Genomic DNA, 27,046 nt, shown 5'->3' with positions numbered 1-27,046 from the left:
GGGGCTGCGGCGGCCCCGTGGGGGAAGGGGAGGGTTCGCGCTGGTCGCTCCCGAGCTGGCCCGGGGCTCCCAGGTGGCTTTTCCGGGAGCTTCTGGTGTTTTGCTGCGAGCAGGGGCAAGGGAGCGCACCCCACTTCTCCTCCCTTCTTCTCGCCGGCCCGGGGAGCGGGGGGCGGTAGTGTTGTATCCTCTGGGAGCTTTTTCCGGCAGCTGAATGAAGCTGTTGCCGTGCCGGTCTGTTTTCCGGCTGCGTGCGGGCAAATGAAGAGTTATTAGCCCGGCTTAGCCACAGGCCTTGAGAAGGGGTGAAGTGAGCATTAGCAGGCTTGTTGGAGATGAGTTTCTGTAATCTTGTGGGGTAGGGATGAATGAGAGTTAAGGTGGTTGAAACTATAACTTCACCTGGAAATGTTAAGAACTTCATTTAAGAAGAAAAGTACTTTTCCTGTTCCTCCCGGCCGGAAAATATTTGATATTTGAACTATTTTTGTTTTTAAGAAGAAAAGCTTGTGTAAACAACTTTAAGAAGCAGGCAGCATCATTTCATCAGCAGGACCTAGTGTTGAAGTAGGAAGGAGAGATGCTTGTCCTTAAGCTGGTTGCACTTAAGCCGTTCAGTGAGTTGAGGATACCAGTGAAGTTGCACTTGACTTAAACAGTTGTGGCTCCTCTTAATTCCATCCAGTACACAAACAATGTTCGAGAAAGTTTAGACCTTATTGGAAAGGGTAGAGGGCAAGGAAGTAGCTACTGTTGAGAAGGTTGTTATAGCTCTGGTGATAAAAGCAAACTTCAATACTAGTACTGGTACTGCCAGTGTAGTTTTATATCCAGCACAAACTCGAGGATGGTTAAAACTTCTGTTCTATGAAAGTGTTTTTAAGTAATGTCGAAGCTTTAACTATAACTAGCAGCTTGCTCACTTTTTGTTCTGTAGGAGGAGGGATGTACACACTGGCTTGTGTTCAAATGTGGAAGACAGAAAAATCAATGACGCTGACTTTAATCCCTCTTGAGATCTTGTGATGCAAGTTAAAAGGTTCTTTCTGTTCATCCTGTCCTACAGCTGTTGTGGGCAAGCAGTGCCAGTTAAGACTTCTCTGAATGGGTGTAGCATAAGCATGCTCCTGTGTGAAGTGCTGTCTGTATGAAGGTGAAAATTGTGTTAAGTATTTATAGTCGTTCACTATGTGGAAGTTCATTTTTTTCCCCTTTGGTCTTTCCCAGTTCCATAAATGCCTTTTTTTCTGTAGGTTGGTAAAATGCCTTTTTTTCTGTAGGTTGGTAAAATGCTCATCACAAAATCAGGGGAAAAGGACATTGTTATGTTGTTCTGCTGGTGCAAGTTTCATGTTTTCTGTAGGGGAGTATTGATTTAGGGATCTTTTGGTACACTGGGATCAGGGACTGGTTTTAAGATAAAAGTGATAAAATTGCTTTGTAAGAAATTATATATATTTTTTAGCTTTCTGTAAGAGTCCAAATTGAAATGAATGGATCATAATGGCCTGTCTGTTGTGGGGCTGCGTGGAACAAACAGCTGAAGTTGTTAAACAGTGTCATAAACGGATCCTTTTAAAGTGATTCTTCACTCTTGTTTATAAACTGGCATGCACTTGGCCTGTTAGTTAAACTTGCTTGCTGTATGATAGAAACTGGAAAAGGTACTCTGATAGGGACTTAAAACCTTGTGTCAATCAGCATGAAAAGAGAGGGGAGATGCATTTTATCCAGCAATGAAATAACTGCATGCTGGTTCCTTCATCATTAAAGGAAATATACTGCTCTGTACAGTGCAGGAGGCTTAGGATGACTAAAGTACTTTACCTTGGTTGTTCTCTGACCAACAAATTAGGTAATTTGTTCTGAGTCCTAGAAGATAAAAAAAAAACTGTGGAAGGAAAACTAATCTTGCTTGTGAAGTAGAGATAGAGATAGATAGACATAGGTGATTTATACTGGTCAATGCAGCAGAGAAAATGACCTTGTTAAAATGAAGCTTGACCAAGAAATGTCTACACTCTACCACTTTTTTGCAGAAACTGAGTTTTGCTCTTTCCAAGTAGATAGTAGCTAGTTGGCAATTCATGCTGTGGTTTTAAGTGGAGTTTTAGATTTCTGAATTTGTTATTGTTTGAGTAATGCATCAGTTTAAAATGAACAGTTCATAAAAACTCAGCTATGCAAACTGTTTTTATTGTGTGAAGACTGAGTTTTCCAAAAGTTACTGTTGACCTCTTCTCCTTTATAATAAATTTCTTATCTTTCTTATAACTCTTCCCATTGAAGTTTGACATTACAAAATTAATTATCTTGTAATTTGTACTGTGCTTGTTCTGCTTTTTTACCGTGGTAGGGTTGTTGGTAGAGTTTATCTTTTGGTAGGAATTACTTAGGTGAAGTTTTTGGATGCAAGTAATAAGTTAGTGTGGTGGAAGAGTTTATTTGCATCTTAAAAACTGGCAGAAATGAATGTATGCTCCCTTTTCTGCAGTCAGAGCTTGGTGTGTAAAACTTTAAATGGGTGAGCCAGAAGGCCAAGCTGACTTCTGTCAGGCAGGCTGTAAAGATGCTGAAGTAGTGATGTGTTCAAGGTGCTGCAGAGTCTGAGAGCAGTCTGTCAGAGCCCTCAGAAACTGTAAAAACTAAAACTTCCTTGAATTTGAGATTCCAATAGTGCTTAACTAATCAAAGTCATCATAGTCAGCTTTGAAAATTTGGTGAGGAGTTGCAAGTTAACAATTAAGTACTAAATTTTGCTTTACCTCTGGCCTCAGTCTTGTCTCATTTCACAACTTACAAAAAACATATTTGCCTACCAGAAGATGTGGAATAGGTTTTTCCCAGCTAAAAGCAAAGTATTGCATGAATTTATCAATGTTTTATTATTACACCTGCAGGTAATATGTATGTAACTTAAATTTATGTTTCAGAATTTACTATAACCTCTTAATTTTTTCTCTTAAGTACTTTTTTTAGAAAAAGGAAGATAATTATGTGGTGTTTGCAGCTTTGTTCAGTTTACTTTCCTTGTTACATTGGTCTTGATACTACTGAGATAGTTTGTGTTACTTGGTCACCACCTAGTCAACATACTGGCTTTTCATACCGTGGAGGAACGGTCTTGCTTTTCTGAACTTAGTGTTTCTTTTTGTTCTGTCTTAGTATAACATAGATCTTAATTTGTTGATGAGTGGTCCATGTACAGTAACATGGCAGTAAAATCAGTTGCCAGTACTATTGCTGTTGACAGTGATAGTAGTTAGTTGTCATCCATAAAGCTCTGTAAAATGGATTTCCACCATATTTTTGCATCCTAATACCCTTGCAACAATTGCTGTATTTTATATGAACTCTAATTTGAAGAAGGCAGTCCTGTTTTTCTGCTGTAGTTTATTTAAAAAAAACCCCACAATACTATGTATGCCATTTGATTACCATTCATTGTCTTCGTGGCTGCCTTAGTGGCAGTCTTGCAAAATTCATGCTATGATTACTGATAATACCTGAAGAAAGAGAAGTAACACTATAAGAGTTGAAAGAAGTTACGTTACTAGTTATGGTTATAACTTACTGAGCTTTTCAGTCTTCAGGCTGCTTTCCTGTTGATTAGTGTACTAGGTACAACTTCTGTATTGTGTCTAGAAGGATCAGAGCACTAATAAGAGGCACTAGTAGAAGCAGAAGTGAAAAAGAAGTTGTATTTAGTTTTTGAACCTCAAATGGCTGTGGTTTGCTCTTACACTTACAGTCTCAGTTGAGGTTGTAGTGGAATGCTTGAGGAAAATAAAAATCTAAGTATTTCTTTTTTGTTTATTCTCATTAGAAGAAAAGTAACTAAATTATAATTGAACAGGTCAAACTAATATGTAGAGATTAAAGTGGACTTAGTGTGCATTCTGACTAGTCATCAGAGCATTGTTTATTGACATTTAATAAGTTTTTATGAGATGTTCCCTCTCTTTCTTATGGCATGAACATTTAATTTCTGCATTTTTCAGAAGAAATCGGTTCACTCAGAAGATCCATTTAACGATGAACAACGTGAGCGGCAGGAAGTAGAAATGCTAGCGAAGAAGTTCGAGGCAAAATACGTGAGTTACTATACCTGGATGTACAATATCTACACATATTTAATAGTGGTAACTTATTATGCCGTAGACATGTAGTTGGTTGGTTTTTTTCCTGAATAGGGTTTCTAATGTAGTGTCAAATGACTTCTGTAAATTTTGGAGCTGTCTCATTATATTTCATTTGAGCAGCTTGAAGCTTGTACAAGCTTATTAGACAAGTCTGCTAAATAGATTTGTCTGTAGGATATTATAGTTTGTGCAGCTATTCTTGGAGAAGTTTCCTGTATAAATACAACCGAGTAATAGATGCAGGCTGATACTCGTGATAAATGCTGTGCTGGAGGAAAGAATATTTGTGTAATGCTGTTGTGCACTGTTGAACAGATCTTCTGTTTGTGCTGAGTACTGATGAATTTATGACTGGATTTAAATGCTTCCATACGAAGTTATTGTTGAATAATAAGTTGTTGCTTGATGAATTTAACTTGTAGCTTCCAGCTCCCTAAAGATACTCTGTTGACTCTAAGTGTAGCATGAATGACTTTAACAATGCTAGGTAGTGACATAAAGAGGCTTTCACTAATAAATGAAGGTGAAAATCAGAAAATGTTGACTAAAACCACACCCAAACAGGTCTTTAAGTATTCATATGGGTAGGGTTAGGTGATTAATTTGGAGCTGGCAATCAAAACTCATCATCATGCTTAGGCATGTTGGTATTCTGGAATACAATGGAGCACCTCAATAATAAAGAAGAGAAACAAGAGCAGTCATTTGTATCTTTTGCTATTAATGTACATATTAAAATCTTTCTTGTCTGGCAGAGACAGATTTCTCTGAGTGCCTACCCTGTGCTTTCTGCAGAAGTACTCTTCTACAAAACTAATTTCCATAATCTAAGCTACGGATTTTATCATGTCCTGAAACAAGTTGCTTAACTACAGCAGATGAAAGTCAGTGTAGTGTGTGTAAAGCAGTATATGTAGGAGGGAGTGGTAGTGGAAGCAAACTAATTTTACATATAAATTTATGCATACATAAAAGCTGAACATGTACATTTATGGACAAAACATGGTGTTATTAGACATATGAAAACTTGAGTTCAATGCTCAGTAGTCATAAAAAGGGGCAAATAGATATTTTTAACTGTTAGAAAGCAGTAGGTCACAAAAACTGTCATGTTACAACAGTTTAAATTCATGGTGCGCATGTATCTTGATAACTGTTTGCACTTCTGATCTCTTGCCTTTCTCTCATTTTCTGGCATACCTTATGCCCCTCAGCCCCCAGAATTCCTGGAAGGGAAACATTTTCTATATAAAGAACAAGTTACTAGGTTATGGCTACTAAGCATGAAGTATGGGGAGGGATGAGTAACTCTTGTGTTAGATTCTCCCTGTCCTTTTTCTCCTTCAGTAGGAGAACCATCAGTCTCTACTTGTCATTATTTTTAGATCATCTTAATACATCTCAAGAGATTAGAAAATCAGTATGAAAATATCTGAAGTAAAAGTGTCATTTTCGAAGATAAGATGATGAATTTAGCACTGGACTTGGTAGAGTTGAGTTAATGGTTGGACTTCATGATCTTAGGTCTTTTCCAACTAGAATTATTCTGTGATTCCTCCATGTTCAGAGGAATTACATCTCTGTACACTGACCCAGTACAATTGCTCATATTCTGACAACATCCAGCCATCTTCTGATTCTTGTGGTGAAATGTTCACCCCTTAGCTTAAACTAGAATAGAGATCCCATGAAGTAGAGAACTGTTCTCATTAACAGCAGTTCAGTTGGAAAGTGATTGCCAGTTGTATGAGAAAGAAGTAGGCGACTTTTTCAGGTTTGCAGGAAGTACTGTATTCTCCTTAAATTGATTAGGTATTACTTATCTATATCCATTTAAAATGGAGTAAAACAATCTTTTTAATCATAGCATGTGTGGCAGTACTTCTGAAAAATTTGGTGCTTGAAGAATAGTCTTCTTGAAGAGTTTATTTCTTTTCACATAAATTCCTGTACCCTTAATAAATTCATTACAGTATTGGATGTATCATGCCGATACTAAGAAAAAGCCTATGAATAAATGTATTTTCATAAAACAAGACAGGTAAAGTTAGTGTACTATTTGTTTACTTTATTATTCAGAGCTTTTTTGCAATTTCTGTGGTTTCACTCTTTTGATTACCGTTATTCTCTGGACAAACTAAATCACTTTCTTGTAAAACCATGATACTGCATCTCAGATGATGTTGTACCTAATTAAGATGTTTTTATTGGATCAAAACAAAGGTCAATCTAATAGCAGGTTCGCATAATTCTCTGACACTAGTAGAATCTCATACTTGAAAGTATAACAGAGTAAGTGTCCATTGAATTTACTTCATTGTGCCTGTGTAGTAGTCTGTGGCTTAATTTCTCCCAAACCCAGAGGTTGTGTGTTATGTCACCCTTTTTACAACTTTCTGCCATAAATTTTCCAGATAATTTTGAGTTCTCTAAACTTCTGTTCCATGGCACTGGTACCATGATGATGATGTCCTATGAAAGATATTTCATGTTTAAATTTGATTAATTCACTCTGTGCTCCGTTGTTTCTATATTCTAAAAAATAGTGAAATATGTCTTGTTCTTTCGAATGCTGAATGTGAATATCATCTAAATTCAGCCTTTTTGTTCCCCAGCTGAAGTGTCTCGATTTTCTGCTATTGTATGGAAGCAGTGTTTTTTACCTTTAAACATCCTTGTTGGCTTGCTGTTCCCTTTTTTGTTCTAATTTCTTTTTTTAAATTAAAGGATAGGGTAGGATGCCCTGATTTATCAGTGATATAATGATGACTTCTGGTTTTGTTCTCAGTTCCTTTTTATCCTAAGTCCCAATTCTTTTGTTTTTTGACCACTCTTGATTGTTGAGCAAATGTCATAGAACTGTGTGTAACAACTCCAGTGCTTCCTGAGCAGCATAAGAAATTTGAAGCACACTATTTTTTCTTGTTTGGGTTGTACTTCCTTTTGTGTGGATTACCTTGCTTTTATTGCTACTGAATTCATTTGCTGATTTATCATGTTAGGTTTAGAGCAACTTGAGGTCTTTCAGTATTTCTTCAGTTGTCCTTTTTTATTTAATATCCTCAGTAATTTCTGTCATTTCACATGCTCCCCAACTGTTTGCCCTCTGTGTTGCTTCTAAAGATTAATTAATACACATTCCTCGGTGATTTTACTGATTACTTTCTTTGCCAAAATTTAATTTTTATTCCTACTTTTTCTTGCCTAATTGTAAACAAGACATTAATTTGAGTGGACCTTCCTTCTTATCCCATTACAGTTTCTTGTCTTTGAACATTTTTGCACCCTTTTTATAGCATTTGAAGTACTGTTTCCTTCTACCAAAATTCTGTCCTGCCCCAGAATGTATATTCTTGAGCCTGCTGGTTCTGTTCTTTGAAACTTCTGTTAATTTGCCCAAATTAACAAACCATTGTTTAATGGTTTATAAGACTCTGCTCTGGCCCTTAGAAGATTCTTCAAAAATTGTTACTGTATTTACCACCTTCTAGTCCTGTTGAGTGAAGGTTGTTTGAACCTCACATTACATGTCACAATTAATTTGTTGAACTTAGTTATGAGTTTGCTGAATACTTGCATGAGTACTGCTTGAAGCCCTAGGAACTAGACATCTTAATTTGCTCTAGTATCATGACTACTTACATTCTAGGATAGAAAGTTGGAAGAACTCTTGGTATAGATGTTGAGCTTCAGTGATGGCACTTCCCTGAACTCCTGTGTAGTGAACCCTGATGCAGATAATCCCTTCAGTTCTTCTACTGTGGTCTTGCATCCTTCACTTGATCATATGAACTTTCAATGTATTCGTTAAAAAGAGCTGTGTAGAACCTACAGGGACCTAGGGGAAACTCTAACTATACATACAATAGCTAAGATATTTTCATATGTCTGAATACAGCTTATTATTTTAATCCTGCTTCTAGTCATTTGGCTATTATGAAGCCTCTTTTTTTGGTTATTAACTTTGTTGCGTATCTGCACTATGTTTTTGTTAATAACAGGCAGTTAGGATGTATTGAGAATTTAAAAATTTTTTAATGCCCATATACTGAAATCATAGAATACCTATTGCTGCTAAATTATTTTGGACTCCCAAAAAAGGATGGTGTTGGTTACTTGGGCTTAGCAAGAAATGTGGTACAGAAGTGAGTCGCATTACACATTAGTGACATTAGTAGAGGTAAAGTGTATTTTATGCAGCATTCCTCAGACAGCCTGCTGGTGCCTCAGTCAGAATAATGAGAATTGCATAAGCTTATGCACTGCAGTTTAAACAGAGTTCTTAACTGCTACCTTTATTTTTCTAAGATTTTTTTCCTTCTCTCATCCAAACTCTTTATTTAAAAACACAAAAAAGTACTGCTTGTTTTGGGAATGTGCAGTCATTCAGTTGTTTTACCAGCTGAGTGACTGTGGGGGATGCTGGGACTGATAGAAAAAATTCAAAACACTTTGCTTGGAAACATGAATTAAAAATGTGAGTCACTTTTGAGGTTTTTCTCCTCGGAGTGTTGCATTTATTTATTTAATTATACTAGAGAGATTCCTGTTTGCTTGCAAGAGCATATACTTTATGTAGTTACAAACTTGAATTATTGTCAAATATGGTTAAAGTAGAGGTGTTCAGATGTTTACATTTCTCATTAAAGAGCAAGGATGAAACCTCCTTTTGAACACTGCGTGCTCATAGGAACAAATAGGTTGTGATGTTTAGATGTAACAGCTGAAAAGACTCGTGTTTTTTTCTAAATATGCTTAGAACTGTAGAATACAGGCAGAGAAGCTTCAGGAGCAAGAACTACATTTTCATGAAAGAACATCAGTTGATGTTTTGGTGAACATCATGCCTTTTGGAGAACTTTTATTTTTGAAGACTTTTATATCGACAATATATATGAGGCAGAAACCTTCTATCCTTAAACTGGGCCTTATATCCTAAGCAGATTGCCTTTGTATGATTAAGTTTAGATTCCCTGAATGTTTGAGCTTGGCGTGAGTTTATACTTGACTTGATTTAATAAAACTTTCTCAAGAGAAAAGTACTTTCAGGATAAAATTAAGTTTACTGTCTCCTGGAGGTAAGTGAGCCCACAGTCTGTGATGCAGCTTCAAACTTAAGTTACTCAACCATTTAATGTCCAGTTCTATCAACTGAAGTGATGGCTCTTACATTTAAAAGGATTTTATTTTAATATATTTTTCTTCAGTTATGTCATATGAATGCTGTAACTTACTGAAAACTCATAGACACCATATCTACAATTACCAGAACAATATTTTTCTCTTCTGACTTAGGCTTCACTATTCTGTAGGGATGCAGTCTGTCTTATATGGGGAAACACTTCAGGGAATGCCAAGCTCTTCCTTTGTAACAACTCTTAACTTACTGCAAAACTTACCACATTCTAAGTTATCCCAGACCTTCTACCACTAACAGTTCTTTAAATAGGGGATGTTAGGAAGATCTTGGTCATGCAGAAGGTGCATGGCATGTGAACACCTTTCAGGGATAAGTTTGGTGAGACTATAGCAAAGAGCATTTGCCGGAGCTCGTTCCTGCATGCAGGTTTTTATTTGCCATCTATAATCTTCAAAGAAGTATCCAAGAAAGCGAATTTGCTAATGGCCTGTATGACCATCCCTCCAGTGCCTTATGTTTTGCAATCTTCAGTACTTTGCTTCCCCACTGCCCAAAGGATAAAATGCTTGCTTTGTTTTCAGGGTGGAAAGCCCCACAAACATCGGAAGGATCGCCTGCAGGATCTAATTGATATAGGTTATGGTTATGATGAAACGGACCCTTTCATTGATAATTCTGAAGCGGTAAGTAAGCCTCATTAAAGCAGCAAAAGGAAAAAAGACAATGTTTTTTTTAAATAAAGAAGGTAAGAGAAAATACTTTGTGCCTGTGTATAACTGGTATGGACCCAAAGGGCAAGCTGCTTTGGATGTCCAACAAATTATTGTATTTGTAATCTCACTTAGGTGATACTCTGCACTGCAAGAATGAAGATATTGCTATATCACATAGTTTTTCAGGTTTAGAAATTAAATTAGTTTTATTTGCTTCCTTCATTTACTATGAACTGAAATTAACATTGGCTCTGTTTAGTATATTGTACTAGCTTTATGGATTATTAGTGGATTACTGGTGTTGGATTTACTGCATTAGATTAGGAATCTATGCTACTCTTAAAAAAACAATGTGAATAGAACAGTTATTCTAGATATTCACTGAATGTGCCTGAAATAATTAAGATAAAACTGCTTGGTTAAATATCAGGATATTGCAGCTTATTTTGTCTGAGTATTTTTAAGAAATTAAAAAACATTTTGAGGTAAAAGAAGAATGTATTAGTGAGGTGCAGGCAGTATCAGGGGTATCAGGAGATTTATAACAGAGCATTTTTAGATACCTTAGAAGTTGCATTGAATATTGCTCTTAAGAACTGTGTGAGGTGCACAGAAGGTGTGCTGCAGAACATCTTGAGAAAAAGAAGCTGTTAACCACATTGGGTAGCAGACTGAACTCATCTGTGTGTAGTGTTAGTTTTTGAAGAAGGTCTGATTGATGTAAGCAAGTTGTGTGAAAAGTGAGTTAGTTGTAGATGCTTAGTGTAGCTTGTATTCATTTGTCATTTTGCTTGGTCAAGTAAAATTTTAGTTGGACTTGTCAATATTAAGCTGTCCTATTGCTATCCCTCAACTTCTTGTTGTGCTGCTGGAACAATATTTGGGCCTAAGTCTTGATACGTTCTTTCCAAAGGTCAGATTCTGATCTTTGGCTCAGTAAGAACGGCTGTGCTTCACTCCTGCTGAGAAAACACTTGAGCCTGTAGGCTTATCTGGTTTCTCACTGTTGCTTAAGTGAACCATCCTCAGATTATACATTTTATGATACAGCACCCAAGTTGTCTCTAGGTTTTTCTGGATTTATTGTGACCTATCACCAATCTGATGCATGATTTGGATAACTTTCAGTATTCATAGTACAGATCTCTGCCAAAGATATATATGAGTCTAACAGGGTTGAACACTGCACTGATGTATTAGTATTTCTCATAATGTGCCCCATTCCAGTGCTGTTCTTGTTACCAGTAGCAGATCTATTAGATTTGTAGGAGCATTTACTTTTGATATCTCTTGCCAGACTTCTTGCAAGAATATACAGAAGGCAGTTGTTAGAGGACCAGATGGTTGCATCATGTGGTAGCTATGGAAGCTACTGGGGAGAATGGTGTATTCTCTAAAGATTGTGCCCCTGAACGGAACATTATGCCTTACGTCTGCATTACAAATACAGAATAGTGAGAGGCCATCTCTGTTTTGCTTTTATTGCCATTTCTGTTTAGAAAAGAAAAAGTCTTAACTGTGTACCAGCTGCAGTTGCTGTTGCAGAGCTCAAGGGTCTTGTAATGTAGAAGTTTAGTTCAACACAACTTTTCATTCCATCTCAGATGCAAATGGGAAGTGTTCCTAAAGCAAAGCTACGTGTCTGGCTTGCTCATCTTCTGTGTAGCCAGCTATTAAATCACTATGTACCCTGAGAAATGTCAGAGCAAGGCCCAGTCTGGAGTTACTTCCTAGACACAAACACTTGAAAAATGAGTATAAGTGTCTCTTGAATTGCTCCAGGATTGGCATTCTGTTGTTTCCCTCTGTATTCCAGAAAAATAAAATTGAAAGCTTCTTTAGAGTTTAAGTCCTTTTTCTTGTCGCAGGTTGGAAAGAAATACTGAGCTCTGGCACTGAAACAGATGTATTCCATAGGTTAGAAATATTTTGCTTCTAAAACAGATTTCTGAGGTAATGCCATCAAATATTAAATAAATTAAAGCCTGTTTTTAGCAGACGTTGTAATGGAATTAGGGCATTCTGCTTCCTTTGGATCTATTCCCAATTAAGCAGTTTTATATATGTAACATAAATGCATATATAGCAAATAGCATATGTAATAGAGTATTTGAGTCCTCCAAGGTTCCAGGAATCCAGTTGCTCTTTTTGTTTTCTTGAGCGCAAGGATTAAGGTCAAGTGCAGGGAATTTGCTAATGGCATGATTCTCAGGTAACAGATTTTAACAGGGTTGGAGTACAGACAAGTACAGGACATGCTTTTCTGGAGAGAGGTTCTTGGAAAGTGCTAATAAAAGGGAGCTTTTAAGCAGACAGTTTTTTCCTGTCAAATGCACTGGAACCTGCCCTGATGAAGTAAGGGTAGGTTTTGGGTAGCTTAGTAGGCTAGACTGCCATTGTAGACCTTCTGTGAAAATTAAAATAAAGCATGAGATTCTCATACTTCTGCTTTCATTGTTCTGGAAAGAATCAGTACTTTCCTAGTAAAGAATTTAGCACCATATCTGTATTAAGATCATGAAAGTCCTTGTGGCTACTGAGCACAGAAAAGTAAGGGCTCCTGAAGGCAATTCAGTGGACTCAGACACAAAGTCAACTAAAGGTATTGGAGAGGGGATAATACCTACCCAGGAACCTAAGTGACACTGTCCATTCCTACCTTCTGTCTTCCTTCAGTCTTGTCTCCTCTTACAGGAATAAGTACACAGATACAGGTTGCTGTTTGCTTTGGATTTATCTGGTGTGTGTGCTTTTTTTTTTACCTTACTGCCCTTCTTGGAAATTTTTAGCTCATCCTGTTTGGAAGAAGTGGCTTTTTCTCTCTGTAATTTCAGGCCAGTGGGAAATCCATGTTTAAGTGTATACAGTGGATTTTTTGGGGTTGAGTATTGTGACTGTAGTCAGTGAGCTGTTTTTTATGACGGTAGCCAGGAAAAAAAAATTAAATAAAGAGTGTCTTACTATTATTTCTAGTGCTTAGTCTGATGGCAAGGCCTCATCTTTGCTTATCTTAATGGACCTAAGCAGTAGTAATATACAAAATGTTCATAACCTCCAAAGAAAGTCGTCCCTCCTTAGTGTCTCCATTGTTTTGATGTTGAAAATAGGTTTTGCTGTAGTGTAAACTACCCAGAACTGCATTCTCTGTGGAATGGTGTTCCTGTAGATTTCTGCATCTCCTCTATTCTTCCTGCATGCACACATATGCATACAGGTGCATATCAGGCTGGTTTGGCTGGACTACTTGCTCTTGTGATGAACTCTGAATATTTGCTTGGTTGAATACCTTTCCTGACTATGTAAGCTTTATATAGAGATTCTGGGGGGATATAGTGCTCTCTGAGCCTTGTGCCCTGTAATGTAGAACAGCAACCTGAAATAATGCTTAGTGAAACAGAATGTTGTTTTTTTCCTGGAGGTAATAAGAACTGCATATCCAAAAGAAAGGACAGCTAGCACCTTCCCCCATACTGAGTAGGTGAACACAGAAAGAACCATCCATCTAGAAATCTGTAAGAAGTGCAAGCTGTCCTTTGATGCAGCAATACCAGGTAGCCCTACTGATGGGAACTGCAGCAAGGTCAAGAGCAAGGGAAGGCATGCAGTTCAGTACTTGGCCACCCAGGGCTGTATGTCAATATTTAACTCAGTCTGTTATATTCATGGTTGCACAGCTGCTTTCTAAACACTGGTGTAAGAGTCCTTTGGTGGGTAGAGAAAACTAGCCTACCAGTGGTTTCCCATACATGGGAAGTTTCTCCAAAGCAGGTACTTTGACTTAAAGGAAAAACTTTTTTTTCTTTAGCTACGTCTCACCTCAGGAGCTCAGACCCTCTTAAAATTGTATGTTTTTAGTATGTTTGAACACTTTGGTAAAAGAGCTGATTTTCTGTCTGGGTTCCCTGGAATATTTTCCATATTTTAAGGGCTTAGTCTTTACAAAAATTCTGTCATGACATACAGTTGTTACATGTTTTCAGGATAAATTTGGTTTACTTTGTCATGCAATCTCCAGGTTTATTAGAGGTATGATAGATTTAATATTCTCATCTCCCACCCTGACTTCCCCTCAGGAGTTCCTGCTGTTGTGATCTGAAACTTGAAGCTGGTGCATTGCCACTCAGAGCATCTTGCTCCAAACTGTTGAATATCCAAGATGCTTTTTCCCAGTGAGAATGGTATCTACTTGGGGTATGGCAAAGCTCAGTGTGCTGATGGTAATTTTTAGCTTTTCTGTAGGATTCTGGATCAAATGTTGTTTTAGGCCAACTTGGTGTTGTTCTCTCATCCTTTCTACTCAGAGGAGTTGTGTGCATAACTATAGAGCACAGTGTTGCTTGTGAGTGGTTTGTTTCGTTTTTTGTTTTTTTTAGGAGATGCTAATCTATCAACCTGCCAGTGTTACAGGCATATACAGAAAAATGCTACTTTTTATTACATCCATTATTAAACGTATTTTCATGTTGGATTGAGAGATAAATTTAACATTGCATTTTTCATGTGGAGAAAGCTGCATTTGTGAGAAAAACACTGAGCTATATTTTCAGCTTGGGTCAGCACTCAAATCTCTGAAGGAATTGAGTTAAACAGATAAAGGTGGTCATGAGTGGTCATAGGTTTTATAATTTAGGCTGAAATATTTTCAAGGCAGTAAGAATTTAATCTTGTTGCAGCGAAGGTCACTTAAAATAATAATGTGTCTTTGGTGGAAGGGTATAAAAGGTTGTGGCCATGGTGAGAAAAAAATGTGGCAATAATTATATATATTGATAGCTGTAGATATGTACTGGTTGTACTTTCAAGGTGCCCTGGTAGGCTGACAGGATACAAGATCCTGACTACTAAACCAGAATTCTTTTAGGAGGCTATCCCATCCTATTCTAGATTACCCTTAGCCAGGTATTATATCTTTATTTAAAAGTCTGCTATCCTTTTTTTCTGTTGTGCTTTGCCAGCTGTCCTTTGCTTCAGGGTTAAAAAACCCCAACAAAACACAACTTGCCTATGCATTTTGGAAGAGGAGCCTTTTTTTACCATGGGAAAGCTCTTTTCTGCTTGCTTTTTGATGTTGTCCTGGATTAGAAAAGCAATGCATTGTTCCCCCATAACCTTGTTCAGGATTTCATTATTTTATCTATAATGCTATTTTTTTTGAAAGATAGTTCTGAGGTTTTTTTTGTTTGAAAACTTATTCTTAAAGTATATCAAAGCAAAAGAGTACATTTCAGTTTTTTGTGTTTTTAAGAATCATAGAGATCTATTAACTAGGCTTGTTTAAGGTATCTTGAAGTAAGTATGTAGTGCACTGTATGGATATTCAGTCTATTTGACTCAAGCAACCATCTTCAACATAACTTAAGTATCTTGACTTTATTCAGTGGGCTGATGATCAAAAATAAACAGCCCCTACCTCCAAACTGGGTAGACATCTCAAAAATGAACTGAATTAGGAACAAAATTATTCCTGCTTATTTTTAAATCTAAATAATACTAGTTTCACAACAAATAACATACAGGCTACATTTCTTAAAACACCTGGATGTGTTCCTAGCAAATCTAACTTTCAGGATTTAATTCAGAAGTGCCTTTTCACAAGTATACTTTTATAGCATAGGTTGTTCCCTGGAAGGTAGCTAAATGAGGAGGATAAGGGTCAAAATATCTCAACACAGAGTAAACAATACTAATATAAGATAGTGCTATGCATTGTAGGTCTGGATTTCAGAATTAAATTGGTACAATCTATAACATTTCACTGTTCTTGGTATAATAATGAAGTTGAAGGTTAACTTAGTTTTAAAAAAAACTAATTTATCTTTCACGCTTAAACATTTTACTAGATTAATGGCACTAGGAGCACAATAATATAGCTCAAGGACAACAGTTCAAAATAACTTGTATACTGATCTGCTTTTAGATAATCAGGTAATACATTGGTCTTATCTGCAAAATTGTTCCATAATCTTTTGTGGGACAAATACATGTTCCCAGGACTCAATCATATATGAAGTCCTGTCTGTAGGTCTGAGAATTCTAATTCTCTATCTTGAAATGTATAAGGAAGAGCAGAACACTGTAAAGGGCTTAAACTGTTTTCCTGATTAGGATTATTTCTGTGATTTCACACTGAGAAAAAGCTAGTGCAAAGCAAAAGTCTTGAAATCAATTAATCAGAAGATTAGAAGCTGAGAGTCATGTTGCCTATATATGAGAATCCTGAAGAAACTTTACATTTGACATTTAATCTAGGTGTTGCCAGTACCTTGTACAATCATACTCAAATTTTCTGTTCTGTTAGGGCACTAGAAAATAGTAAGCTTACTTTGAAGGATGGGGTACTAGGTACATTGTGATCTGCAGGCCCATTTTACATAACTGAAAAAAACCTTCAAGTTACAATTTATACTTTGCTCAATAGGCTGAGGACACACCAAATTTTAGTAAGGAAAGGTAAAATCTCTCCAGAGTTAAGGAAATATGAATGTCAAAAATCTTCAACTCTGACTAAATTCATACTGCTCAGCAGAAGCTGTTGAATCCTCAACTGGTAAATTACCCATTAATATCTTGCTGATCTTGTTTGCCTGCTGACAGTTATGGGATAGTTTGTTCATCTGTACACTGAACAAATTATGCCTTTCTGGTTGCCTTGTTCCTATGGATCTGTGCCACATAGCATGTTGATCATTCTAGTAACCTTCTGTGATTCATGGCTTCCTCACTTGTGGACTGTCTTTAATTCTTACTTTTTCTTGTGTGTTCTCCAGGGCTTCCTTTACTGGTCTGCAGCCAACTCTTTACAGTGTTTCCCCTTGCTTGTTCTTTGCTTCTTATGATAATGTTCCCAGCTTTGACTGTGTGCTTTTTCCTTCAAACTTGGCAACTACTGTATTCTTCTCTTTTGATCCTGTACTGCCCCAGCCTCACCAATTCAGTTCACACTCTGTGAGCTCAAAAGGGAAATGCCTGCTCTATCTATTAAGCACTGTGGATAATAATGTATTTTCTTTCACTTTCATCTTTCTTGTATGTAATGAAGCTGGTTCTGAGAGCTGAGGAAAAATGTCTTTATTTCTCTGAAGTTCTTACACAGCCTCCACTCTCATGAAGTTTACTTTGCATCTGCTACTTTGTGTGGTTGTCCTGGTCTCTTAAGATGAATGACAAGTCCACAACTAAGTCACTGTGTTTTCATTTTGTTCAGTTAATAGATTCTCCTGATTTCTTGTGGTAGCCTTTCATATAATCTTAGGATATTTCATAGATCCTTGTCACTAGTTTTCTTTTCCCTTTCTATCTTTCCATACTGCTTGTTGAGCCTTCCATTTCAGGAAGATAAAAGGTAATGACTCATGGAAGTATGCAACTATTCAGACCAAATCCACATAGGTTTCCAGTTCAGACTCTTTCACCAGCTTCCTTGTTGAAGTATACATTCATGTTTTCCTTTTCTGGTTTAATTCTTCCTGTCTAAATGCTTTTGGTACCCCAGACTTTTTGATTCTGAAACCATTTTATCTTCGCACCCTGCAAAATATACTGCAATGGGAAATAAAATAAGCTGGTAGCTGATGCTCTGCTTTGCACTGTGTGTGTTCCCTTCAGGTGATCCCAAGTCTTGAGCTAATTTTGTGGCAGTTAAAACTGCCTGCTAATTTATGCAGCCTGTTGAATTCTGTCTTTAACAGAGATGCACAGGAAGGCTTCCTGCTTCAAACTTCAAATTGACACATTGTTTCTATGTGAAGTATCTTAATCCTTAGTGTTTGGCTGTGTTACCAGGGTTTTATTACTCCTGGCAGTAACTGCGTATCTCTGAGGTGCGTCAAAATCCAGCCCTTCCAGAGGACAGAAATTGATTCTTCATCATTTCACTGTTGTTACTTCTTTCTGGTACTTTTGTAGCACTCTCTAGGTCCCATTAATGCTTCCCCCTTATCTTTGTTGGCAGGTGTATCTCAAGCATTCTCTTTCTGATTCCAGACAGATCAGCTTCCAGAATTGTACTTGTTGCTTATTAAATTCATGATCTTGCAGTTTTCAGTACTCTAAAACTAAGACCAGTAGTTTGAATTTGGAGTAGTTCAGGACAATGTTGTCATCCTCTGTAGCGACTATGACATTGTCAAGGCAACCCTCCCTCAGTTCTCTTGCTGACACTTCTGTGGCTTGCTTTGGTAGTTAGGTATAGAGCTAGAATGAATCTATTAACTTCCTAGAAAATAAGTTTTTTAACTATATTTGGGGGAGGCTGTAATTCTGAGGAGGCTGTCAGTCATGAAATAACGGAATTATATTGTCTTCCACTATACTTACTATTGACCACTTTTCCCCTGTCTTTCGATGCCAGTATTTTTGAGATACACCTTTGTAATTCTAACTTGGACATCCCTTTATAAATACTAAATACTTTTAAAAATCATGATAAGGGTTTAAAACTTTTTATGTTTAAAACTGTCTAAACAGTGAGAATGTGTCTGACTTTCAATGAAACAAATCCTGGCATTATGGTATTTTTAAGAGGTAATGTCATATTCAAACCAAAAATTGGAATTAAGCTGAGAGATAATGGCTAAGTTGATCATGTCTGAGATAGCATTTTTAACAAAAGTTCAGACAACTTCATAGAGAAGTAGGTTTTTGAGTAGGATGCAGTGATTAGAGTTAATACTAAATGTAATGGGTGTTGGAAAGTCTGAACATGTGAAGTGGTCTGCAGAGATTCGTATTAAGGAAAACCGTGTCAGTCTTAATGAAACAAAACATATAATCTGAGAAGGTCAGTCTGATTTCCTGGATATAATTCTGTAAAATTCTGATATAGATTAGGCTTCTTCCACTGCAGTATAGTGAAAGAAGCCTAATCTATTTATTTTTCGGAAATATGGAAGAAATAGGTTCCAGAAATAACTGTAGCTATTCACTTACAGATAAATTAAAGGGCCTGTGATAAAAGTGTGCAAAGGTAACATGAAGTGCACATTGTCATATAAGAATGAAGAGTATTCGATAGAAATATGAAACTTAGAATGGAAAAATTATAGAGACAGGTTTGTTTTTTGTTTTATGAAATTAGTTTTCAAGCCGTGGTGTTGCTGCAATGCCTGTAAAGCTGTCATGGATGAAAACAAATAATTCATTATGTGCTTGCCTACTTCCTGGACAGAAACAATCAGTGAACAATCAAGTGAAGCTGCTCATGGGCAAGTGGTGTATCACTGTTCATACGGTTTATTTGAGTTTTAATGTCTAGCATAATGTAATGTGCTCTTAGAGACAGAATACTGGGGCACTGCTTTGAAAGAAGAAAGGTTATTTTGTGATACTAGTGTTTTGTGTCTTGGCTAGTAAATTTTCAATAGTATTACTATTCTGTTTCTATTCTAGCAAGCCATGCTGCATACTTGTATGTAACTTCAAATGTTTAGTGACTGGTAAATTGACTACATATTCATTTTAAGAAATGCTGATAAACTCCTCTTTTGCCTGGCCAGTATGATGAATTGGTTCCTGCATCCCTGACAACAAAATATGGAGGGTTTTATATCAACACTGGCACACTGCAGTTCCGACAGGCATCTGACTCGGAGGATGAAGACTTTGCAGAAGACAAAAAACACAGGCCGCCTAAAGTGAGTGATCTTAAACAGACTTATAGCTAGGTGGACATTGTGAAATACTTGATATGCTTAGAATGGCTCAAACAAAGAGGCTGAAAGCAGAATAATGCACAGTGTTATTTATTGCATTCTCTGTTTTATGGCTCATATACTAGCATTTGGGGTGTCCACAGGCTGTCCAGTCTTGTAAGACTAATCATATGTTTAGGCAAGCTAACAAGTCGTGTCCATCAACCTTCAAGTGATGGTTGATTCTGTAATTTTATAGGAATTTTACTACATGAGAACTTAGGAATCCAGTGGTACTATTTGCCTTAACGCACATTGAGGTATTTTTCCTGGTTTTGCATTGGAAAGTGTAAGGAAAATTTGGTGTTACATACTGTAAAAGTCCTTTAGGGTAGAAGAATAATTGTCCTGTATCTGATCTCTTTTCTAGATAGCAAAGTTAAAAGAAAGTGAAGATCGTGCAATGAAAAAGCGCAAGCGAAAAGATGAAGGGACAGAAAAGGAGAAGAAGCCTCGGAAAATGAAAGTTCCTAAGCAGTTGGGGTAGGTTTCTTCCTTTACATGAACCCTTGAATTGTATGTGATGCTTGGTTTCAAGATTGCATGCCATAGCAAGATTATCACAGCTGTGTCTAATATTGTCTATTTAAACTGTAGTTAATAACTAGTAGTTTTTTGTCTTGGAATTTAGTCCAATAACCTCATTTTTTATCCCCCTATATTTTCTACAAGGAATAATAAGACAAGGAAAAACAAATTACAGAACAGAAATTCTGAGTCTATGAATAGCACTATCCATCTTTGTTATACCCAAATTCATATGCAACATTAAAAATTACATCTTCTAATGAAAAATAATTTTCTTCCTAACTCTTGGTTTCTAATTTGTAAAACTATAAACATAGCTTAATCATTCAATGTATTTCTTACTACCTTTGTGCTTTCCTGAGTTCTGAAGAAGGATTAGGGTGGTGAGTCTTTTAATGGAGTTTTAGAAAACTGTTGAGTGAAAATTGTCTTACTATGAATATTCAAGTTGTATTGAAAATTTATTGATAATTTTTATTTTCAAGGTGATGAGTTGTCAGAAAATCCTCAGTTTAAGTAGCATATAGATGTTGAACCTGCATGCCAAAGTTCTTAACAATGAAGAGAATTTTCATGTACACAATGTGCCTAAACTTAAAGCAACCATTCAGGAGTCAGAGAGGCAAGTTTTAAGTGTTTTAGTAGCATAGATCAGCCATGAATTTAGCAACTGTGCCAACTTTGCCATGTGAAAAGTCAAAAGTAAATAATCTTTCATATGTTAAACAAATCAGTATGAAATCACATGACCAGCAAAGGCTTATGATAGTTGGTAGAACACTCTGGAGATGGAAGCACTAAGTACTTCTTCCCTGTGATAATTTTTTAATTCTGCTGAACTCCCAGATTTTTCTTAGAGGTTACAGAGGCCTCAGAAGCCACATGCACTGTATTGAAGTATTTTTTTCCTCCACAGAGTAATGGCCTTAAATTCACACAAGTCTGAAAAGAAGAAAAAGAAGTTGTATAAAGACTCACTCGCTCTGGCTGCCATGATCCGTAAATTTCAAAAGGAGAAGGAAGCCATGAGGAAGAAAGAGTCTACTCCAAAACCTCCAATGACTGTTGCAACCTCTACCCCTAGTAAAATTCCTTTGTCCTCTCTCACTGCGGGAAATGATATCTCTGACTTGAATCTCAGGATCAATGATCCTGTCCTCTCCATTTTTGGTAGCACAAACGAACGTTGTGAGCTCCTGCAAGAAACTGAAAGTGCCCTGGAGATGCTGGGAGACATTGACTTTGACAAGTTGCTTGATGGCACTTCTGATGGCAGCCCAGTATCTGAGCTGTCAGGAGAAAATGGAAATGTCACTCAAGCAACCTACACCTCTCAGGTCATGACACCCAAGCAGGTGCCTGCCCTCCCAGAAGGTCTGCCTATGCTACTTGAAAAGCGCATTGGAGACCTTCGAACAGTAAGTATGAGTTCACTGGTAAAGGATTGCATTCAAGAATCTGAGAGAAATTGAAAGAATATTTAAAGCCTGAGGTGTCCCCCTTGAATTCGTGGCTGAAACTCTAAAAAAACATAGAATTGATATCAATGTCAGTCTTAATGGCTGTATTTATACTCAGATGAAAATGGGCACAGAAATTATACAGGTCAATTGTTAAAGCAGTGTTTGTTTCTCAGTGGAGACAAAGTTTTCTGAATCTCCTGTGTACAATAACTTAAAATGTTTGTTGGGGTTTTTACCATAATGGAAATATCAGTGTTACTTTAACTGGAATTATTAATTGGTGAAGTGGATGGATGTTTTCTTGCTTTGGAGGAGGAAGTCTGAAATATGACTGCAGCTTAGAAATCCATGTATTGAGTTTTTGGCTTTGTAACAAAAATGTTAACTTGCCAGTTTATAAAACAAAAACAACCAAAAAACCCACCAAAATCCACCACCCAGCCAGGAAAAAAAGCAACTACAAAACTGAGTATTTTCTTTTGGAAGGTTAGAATGGAATCCAAACTTGTATTAATGAAAAGTGTTAACATCTGCCAGTTATAAACACTGAAAGGGATCAGAGTTATTAAAATATTCTGTGTTCCTTGTTCCAGTTTCAGCTGTTACCTTAAGAATAAATTACTTGTTTGATTGTTCCGATTCTGATATTAAAGCTTTTCCTTATTCAGAATAAAGTGCAGCTTTTCCTTGCTCAGAGTAAGTTTTTTTTGAAAAAGCAGATCAAGTTACTAGCATTTTAGAAAAAAAATAATTTAAACAGTAGCAGAGCTTGCTTTACTGCAGGCTAGAGCAATGATAAAGCACAATGTTTATCTTACCTGTATGTAAATATCTTAGAGCACTCTTAGTTATTTTTAAATATGCCATGCTGTATACAGCCAAGGGGTTAATATATGCTAAAGTGAAGGAGGTTATTTTTTTCTACTGTTGAATATTCAGGTCAGTTTTTCTATGAATCAAAAATAAGCTTCAAACAGACCTACAGAAGAACTAGATTAATTTAAAAGTCAGGAGGTGTTTGATACCTGCCCAAAATGTGTGCCTCTTCACTGTATAATAAGCCCCACGCAGTTGGAAGAAAGCTTTTAGTTCAGTGGTTCTTGGGAAACCTAGCTTTTCTGTCTTCTGCTTTTGTTCATGTCTTTTGGAAGTCTGGTGCTGGCTAAGCAGAGCAAGTCTACCCATACACTTGGAGAAAAACTAAACTGTGTTTACTTAAAGATTGCAACTTCCTTATCTTCTGGAAATTGCAATCAACTGATATGTTATCAGTGGGGGAAAACATCTTCTAAAAAGCAGAAAAAAGGTAATTAGTCTTGTCACATGCTTACCTGGCTGACAGCTTTAGTGCTCTTTACTGCAAAGAAAGTTAAGAAGTTTATAAAGCTGTAGGAAGAAGCCTGTGTTCCATGAATGAAATATGATCTATCTAGTTTTTAAAAAACAAACAAACAAAAAATCTAGAAATCCATTGGATAAAAAAAACGCACACACAAAAAAACCCCCAAAACAAACTTCCTGACTTTCCTTTGTAGAATAATGTCTTTTAGTTCCCTAAGTGGACAATTTTGAACTACCATGACAGAAGACAATATTGTACACAAGCAGGAAAGTAATAAAATGGCTTTTGTCTGTTGTGAAGGTAACTGTGAAGATCATATGTCTGTGGGAAAAACTCCGCAGTTCAGCAATAGCAGTGTAGTTTTTCAATCTGCCAGTGTTGCTCTCTTCAAAAGCCAGCAGCACTGTCCAGTATGATAGTATAGTGCTGAAATCTGCTTTTAATGTTTCCCTGGGACTGAAATGTCAAAGCATGTCTTTCCTTTCACTTTATATAAACCAGAAGATTTATTATAATCCTTGTGTTAATAATTTTTAAAGATTTCAAACTTGTCTTTTTTTGGTATCCTATCACTTGTCAACATCTTTCTAATTTTTTTTAGCAGGACAAATGCTGCAGTATTCTTAAACAGATAATACCATCCTCTCAGCAGCTGAGTTCACAGTAGGAAGTAGTGAGCAGAATGCAGTCCTTACAGGAGCCTAAGTTCTGGTATCAGTGTTCATGACTGAAGCAGTAAAGCATTCAGACCATGGGCTACTGTATGGTTTCTGATAAAGTAGTAGACTCCTGTTTTCCTGTGCAGTGTAGAGTTCACAATTCCAGAATGTATTTTTCTTTCAAACTTAAATGGGTCAGATATAAATATCAAGAACAGTATTTCGTAGTAATAAGGGAATTTGATTAAGTTAACACTTGCATTTGTAGTTTTTAGCTAGGATGTCATGAGTCACTTAACTTTTTTTTAAAGGCAGAGTTAGAGATTTTTAATCTACTTGAATATTCAGCCCCATAGCATGTTGGCTGACTCTAACAGTTGTCAGTCATAATGACAGCACACTTGCCTACTTTTTTTTATACATACACTTTTCCAGCTCCTTCAGATATTGTTGTCTGGTCCCAGTGCCAGAATATAAGATAGCAGTAAGCCTCTAAAAATGGGAGTTTTTCTCTCTTCTATAAATTGGTACAGTAGAGGAACATTAGAGAGGAAATCTTAGTGATTTTTGTAGGATGGTGCAGGAAATTTGCTTTCTCCTACAAACTGTCACTGTTTGTAAAAGTAAGAACCTAGGTGATAAGAACAAAGATGAGGGAATTCTGCATGGGAATTCATGTGAGATCAGTGAAACCTTCTAAGAAAACAAAGTATTTATAGGAATAAGGCTGTCTTTTTTCTCTCCCACACCATACTCAGGAAGAGAAATATGAAAGAGGCATGGAGAGAATGCTGGACAGCACCAGAAAGAGGGATGAGGTATTCCTCCAGCACATATAATCCCTTTGTAGAAAATGCAATGAAGGATTGAGATAGATCTAAGATGGCTGGGAAGCTGTAACTGAGTGAGACACATAGCAGAGGCAGAAAAAGAGCCTTTTATAGATTGAGAGTAGAAATGTGCTGATGCTCTTGCCTGCTTGACTTGCCAAGCAGTGCTTCTCTTTTTAAAGCAAACAGCGGTAGTGGAATGTTGCTGGTGGTGAGACAGTAAAGTATCTGTACCATTTTCTTTCATAATGTTATTGAAAAGATGAATTTGTTAACATCAGTGATTGGGGCAAATTATAAAATTGTTTGCCCTAGAGAAAGGAGTTTTTATTTTAGTATAGTAGTAACAATCCACATCTCTGGTTGTCATTTTTTTTAAGCAGCTGAGTATAGTTTTGTCTTAATTTTTTTTCCAAGTAGTGCTGTTTTCTGAAAAATAAGTGTGGTATAGCTGTAAAATTAAAGGTAGAAAGATTGTTGGGATAAAATGCTCAATGAACTTATAGATACTCTTTGCTGTATTTTTAGGCCGCCAAGATGTTTGATGAAGAAGGCAGGAAGAAGTTTTTCACGCAAGACATGAATAATATTCTGCTGGAGTAAGTGCTTATCTGTACAACCTTCCCTTTTTGGAAAGGGGGTGAAAGGAAAAGTACAGAAGAGGAAATATTATTGAGGTTGTTCCAACAAAGCCCTTAAAAGTCAATGAAGGTAGATCAGTCTAAGCTAGTTATTAGCTAAAGAGATTTATATATTAGTACCATTTCTGTAATGACTATCTGTCTTTATCCAGTGTAAAGTGTTTTATAGTGCCCCCTGTCCTGAATTTCGTTTGTAAAATTCAACAAAGCTGCGATTCATTCTTCCTGTCCCCCATTTTCGTAACTGAAAACACCTTCAGCTTTCATAAAAGAAAATGCCAGCTCTTTTTGCTCTGTAATCCTTCAACAAAGCATTTAATATAGAAGGTTCTGTGTTTTATTCTAAGAAACAAAAAGTAATCTCCAGAGGACTGTAGCAGTCAAAATAATATCAAGATTGATGTGTAATGATAGGAGTAAAAAATTGAATGACAGTGTTCAATACTGCTGGAGAAGTGTGTATAAATGGTTTCTTGCCATTGATCTTAATCTTATCTTTCTTTTGTAAAAAACTTTCAATATCTGAAAATGTCCCAAGAGGCTATTTTTAGTGTGCATAATTGGAGTATGTTATGCATACAAAACTTTATGTTTTTTGTTCAGTTATCATCTCCATCTTGAAATGCCTCACTGGTTGACTGTCTCTTGTTTGTTTGTCAGTATTGAGCTCCAGTTGCAGGAGATAAACCCTGCCCTCCGCAATGGAGTGTACTCTCACCTTGAGGCTTTTGTGCCGTGCAATAAGGACACACTGATCAAGCGTCTGAAGAAGTTACACCTCAATGTCCAGGTAATGATGGGCTCCAGCATGAGTCCATTATGTCACAGTGATTAAGACAGAATGCCAGAGAGTAGAGCAACAGCCACACAGTCTCCAATAAAGGAAAAGATTCCTGGATCAGTTGTTAGATCACCTTAAAAGCTTTTTCTGTGTACCTGCTATTTTCAATAGCTTAGGAACAAATATTCTAAGTATTTCAGACCCTTTATTTGGGAATGAAGTGTTTTTCATCTTCAAAGCTGGGTACAGGGTACATAATAAAGTAAAACTAGAAAGCCATGATAAACATGGCTCTAACAGGCTTAAAGTTCACTATTGCATTCACTTTTGCACCAAGAAAAAGACAGATAATAGATGACCCAATCTCTGCTGTTTTTGCAAATTAATCTTTGTGGCTAAGTCTTATAAATATTTTTTACATTTGTTGTTGCTTGTTTCTTAATTAATGTGTTTTCCTATTGCATAAAGAAGTTGTGTGATCTGAAGTATCCTGACACAATTCTTTAGATGAAATCCAGGACTAAATCTTGTAGAGGATCTGAGGATCATGAATGCAGAGATCTCAGAACTTGCTGAGAAGTCTAACAGATTCATACACTATTTCTAAAAAGTAAGACATAATAGCATGTAGTATTCTAGTTCTTCTCAATAAGCAGTCGTGATTAAGAATATGAAGTCAGAAGACATAGGAAGAGAAATTAAAACATGTAGGTAAATATATAGTGTATTACTTTAATGTTAAAAGTTCTTAGTATTTGGAGACAATTCTAAGTTTATAGTCCTGACCTTTGAGGGACATCAATTACAAATAGCAATAATCCAATACTCAGATAATTTAATATATATATTTTGTTCATTACCTAGAGTGTTTTTATACCACAGTTTTTGGAGACTTGATTAGTTGGATACATATTTGCAAGTGTTGAGATACTCACTGGTCAGTTAATCTTACTTTTTCCCTCAGGTTTTCTTCCCTTCCCTATTTTGATTTAAAAACATTATTTAATGAGATGCCATAATGTTTTTGGATATACATTAAATGTTTTCTTGTGACAATTTTTCATTGTTTCTGGTCTCAAGATTTACCTGAGTTGTATGGCAAGTTTCAAGCATGTGCA

At 36.6% G+C, this 27,046-nt stretch overlaps 1 protein-coding gene across 1 annotated transcript in view; it reads left to right on the top strand.

Annotated features, from left to right (window-relative positions):
- UBN2 (ubinuclein 2) overlaps positions 1-27,046 on the top strand; it is a 47,627-nt gene that overhangs the window by 4,358 nt on the left and 16,223 nt on the right. The window contains exons 2-8 of the mRNA XM_010003903.1: positions 4,002-4,094; positions 9,864-9,965; positions 19,490-19,627; positions 20,055-20,167; positions 21,129-21,630; positions 25,035-25,105; positions 25,808-25,937. Of these exons, the coding sequence (XP_010002205.1) occupies positions 4,002-4,094; positions 9,864-9,965; positions 19,490-19,627; positions 20,055-20,167; positions 21,129-21,630; positions 25,035-25,105; positions 25,808-25,937 (1,149 nt within the window). The remainder of the gene's footprint in view (positions 1-4,001; positions 4,095-9,863; positions 9,966-19,489; positions 19,628-20,054; positions 20,168-21,128; positions 21,631-25,034; positions 25,106-25,807; positions 25,938-27,046) is intronic.

Source organism: Chaetura pelagica, unplaced genomic scaffold (genome assembly GCF_000747805.2).
Source record: "Chaetura pelagica isolate M959 unplaced genomic scaffold, ChaPel_1.0 scaffold281, whole genome shotgun sequence".
In the NCBI taxonomy this organism is placed as follows: Eukaryota; Metazoa; Chordata; class Aves; order Apodiformes; family Apodidae; genus Chaetura; species Chaetura pelagica.
Note: the sequence above shows the minus strand (reverse complement) of the source record. Positions and strands in the feature narration are given on the sequence as shown.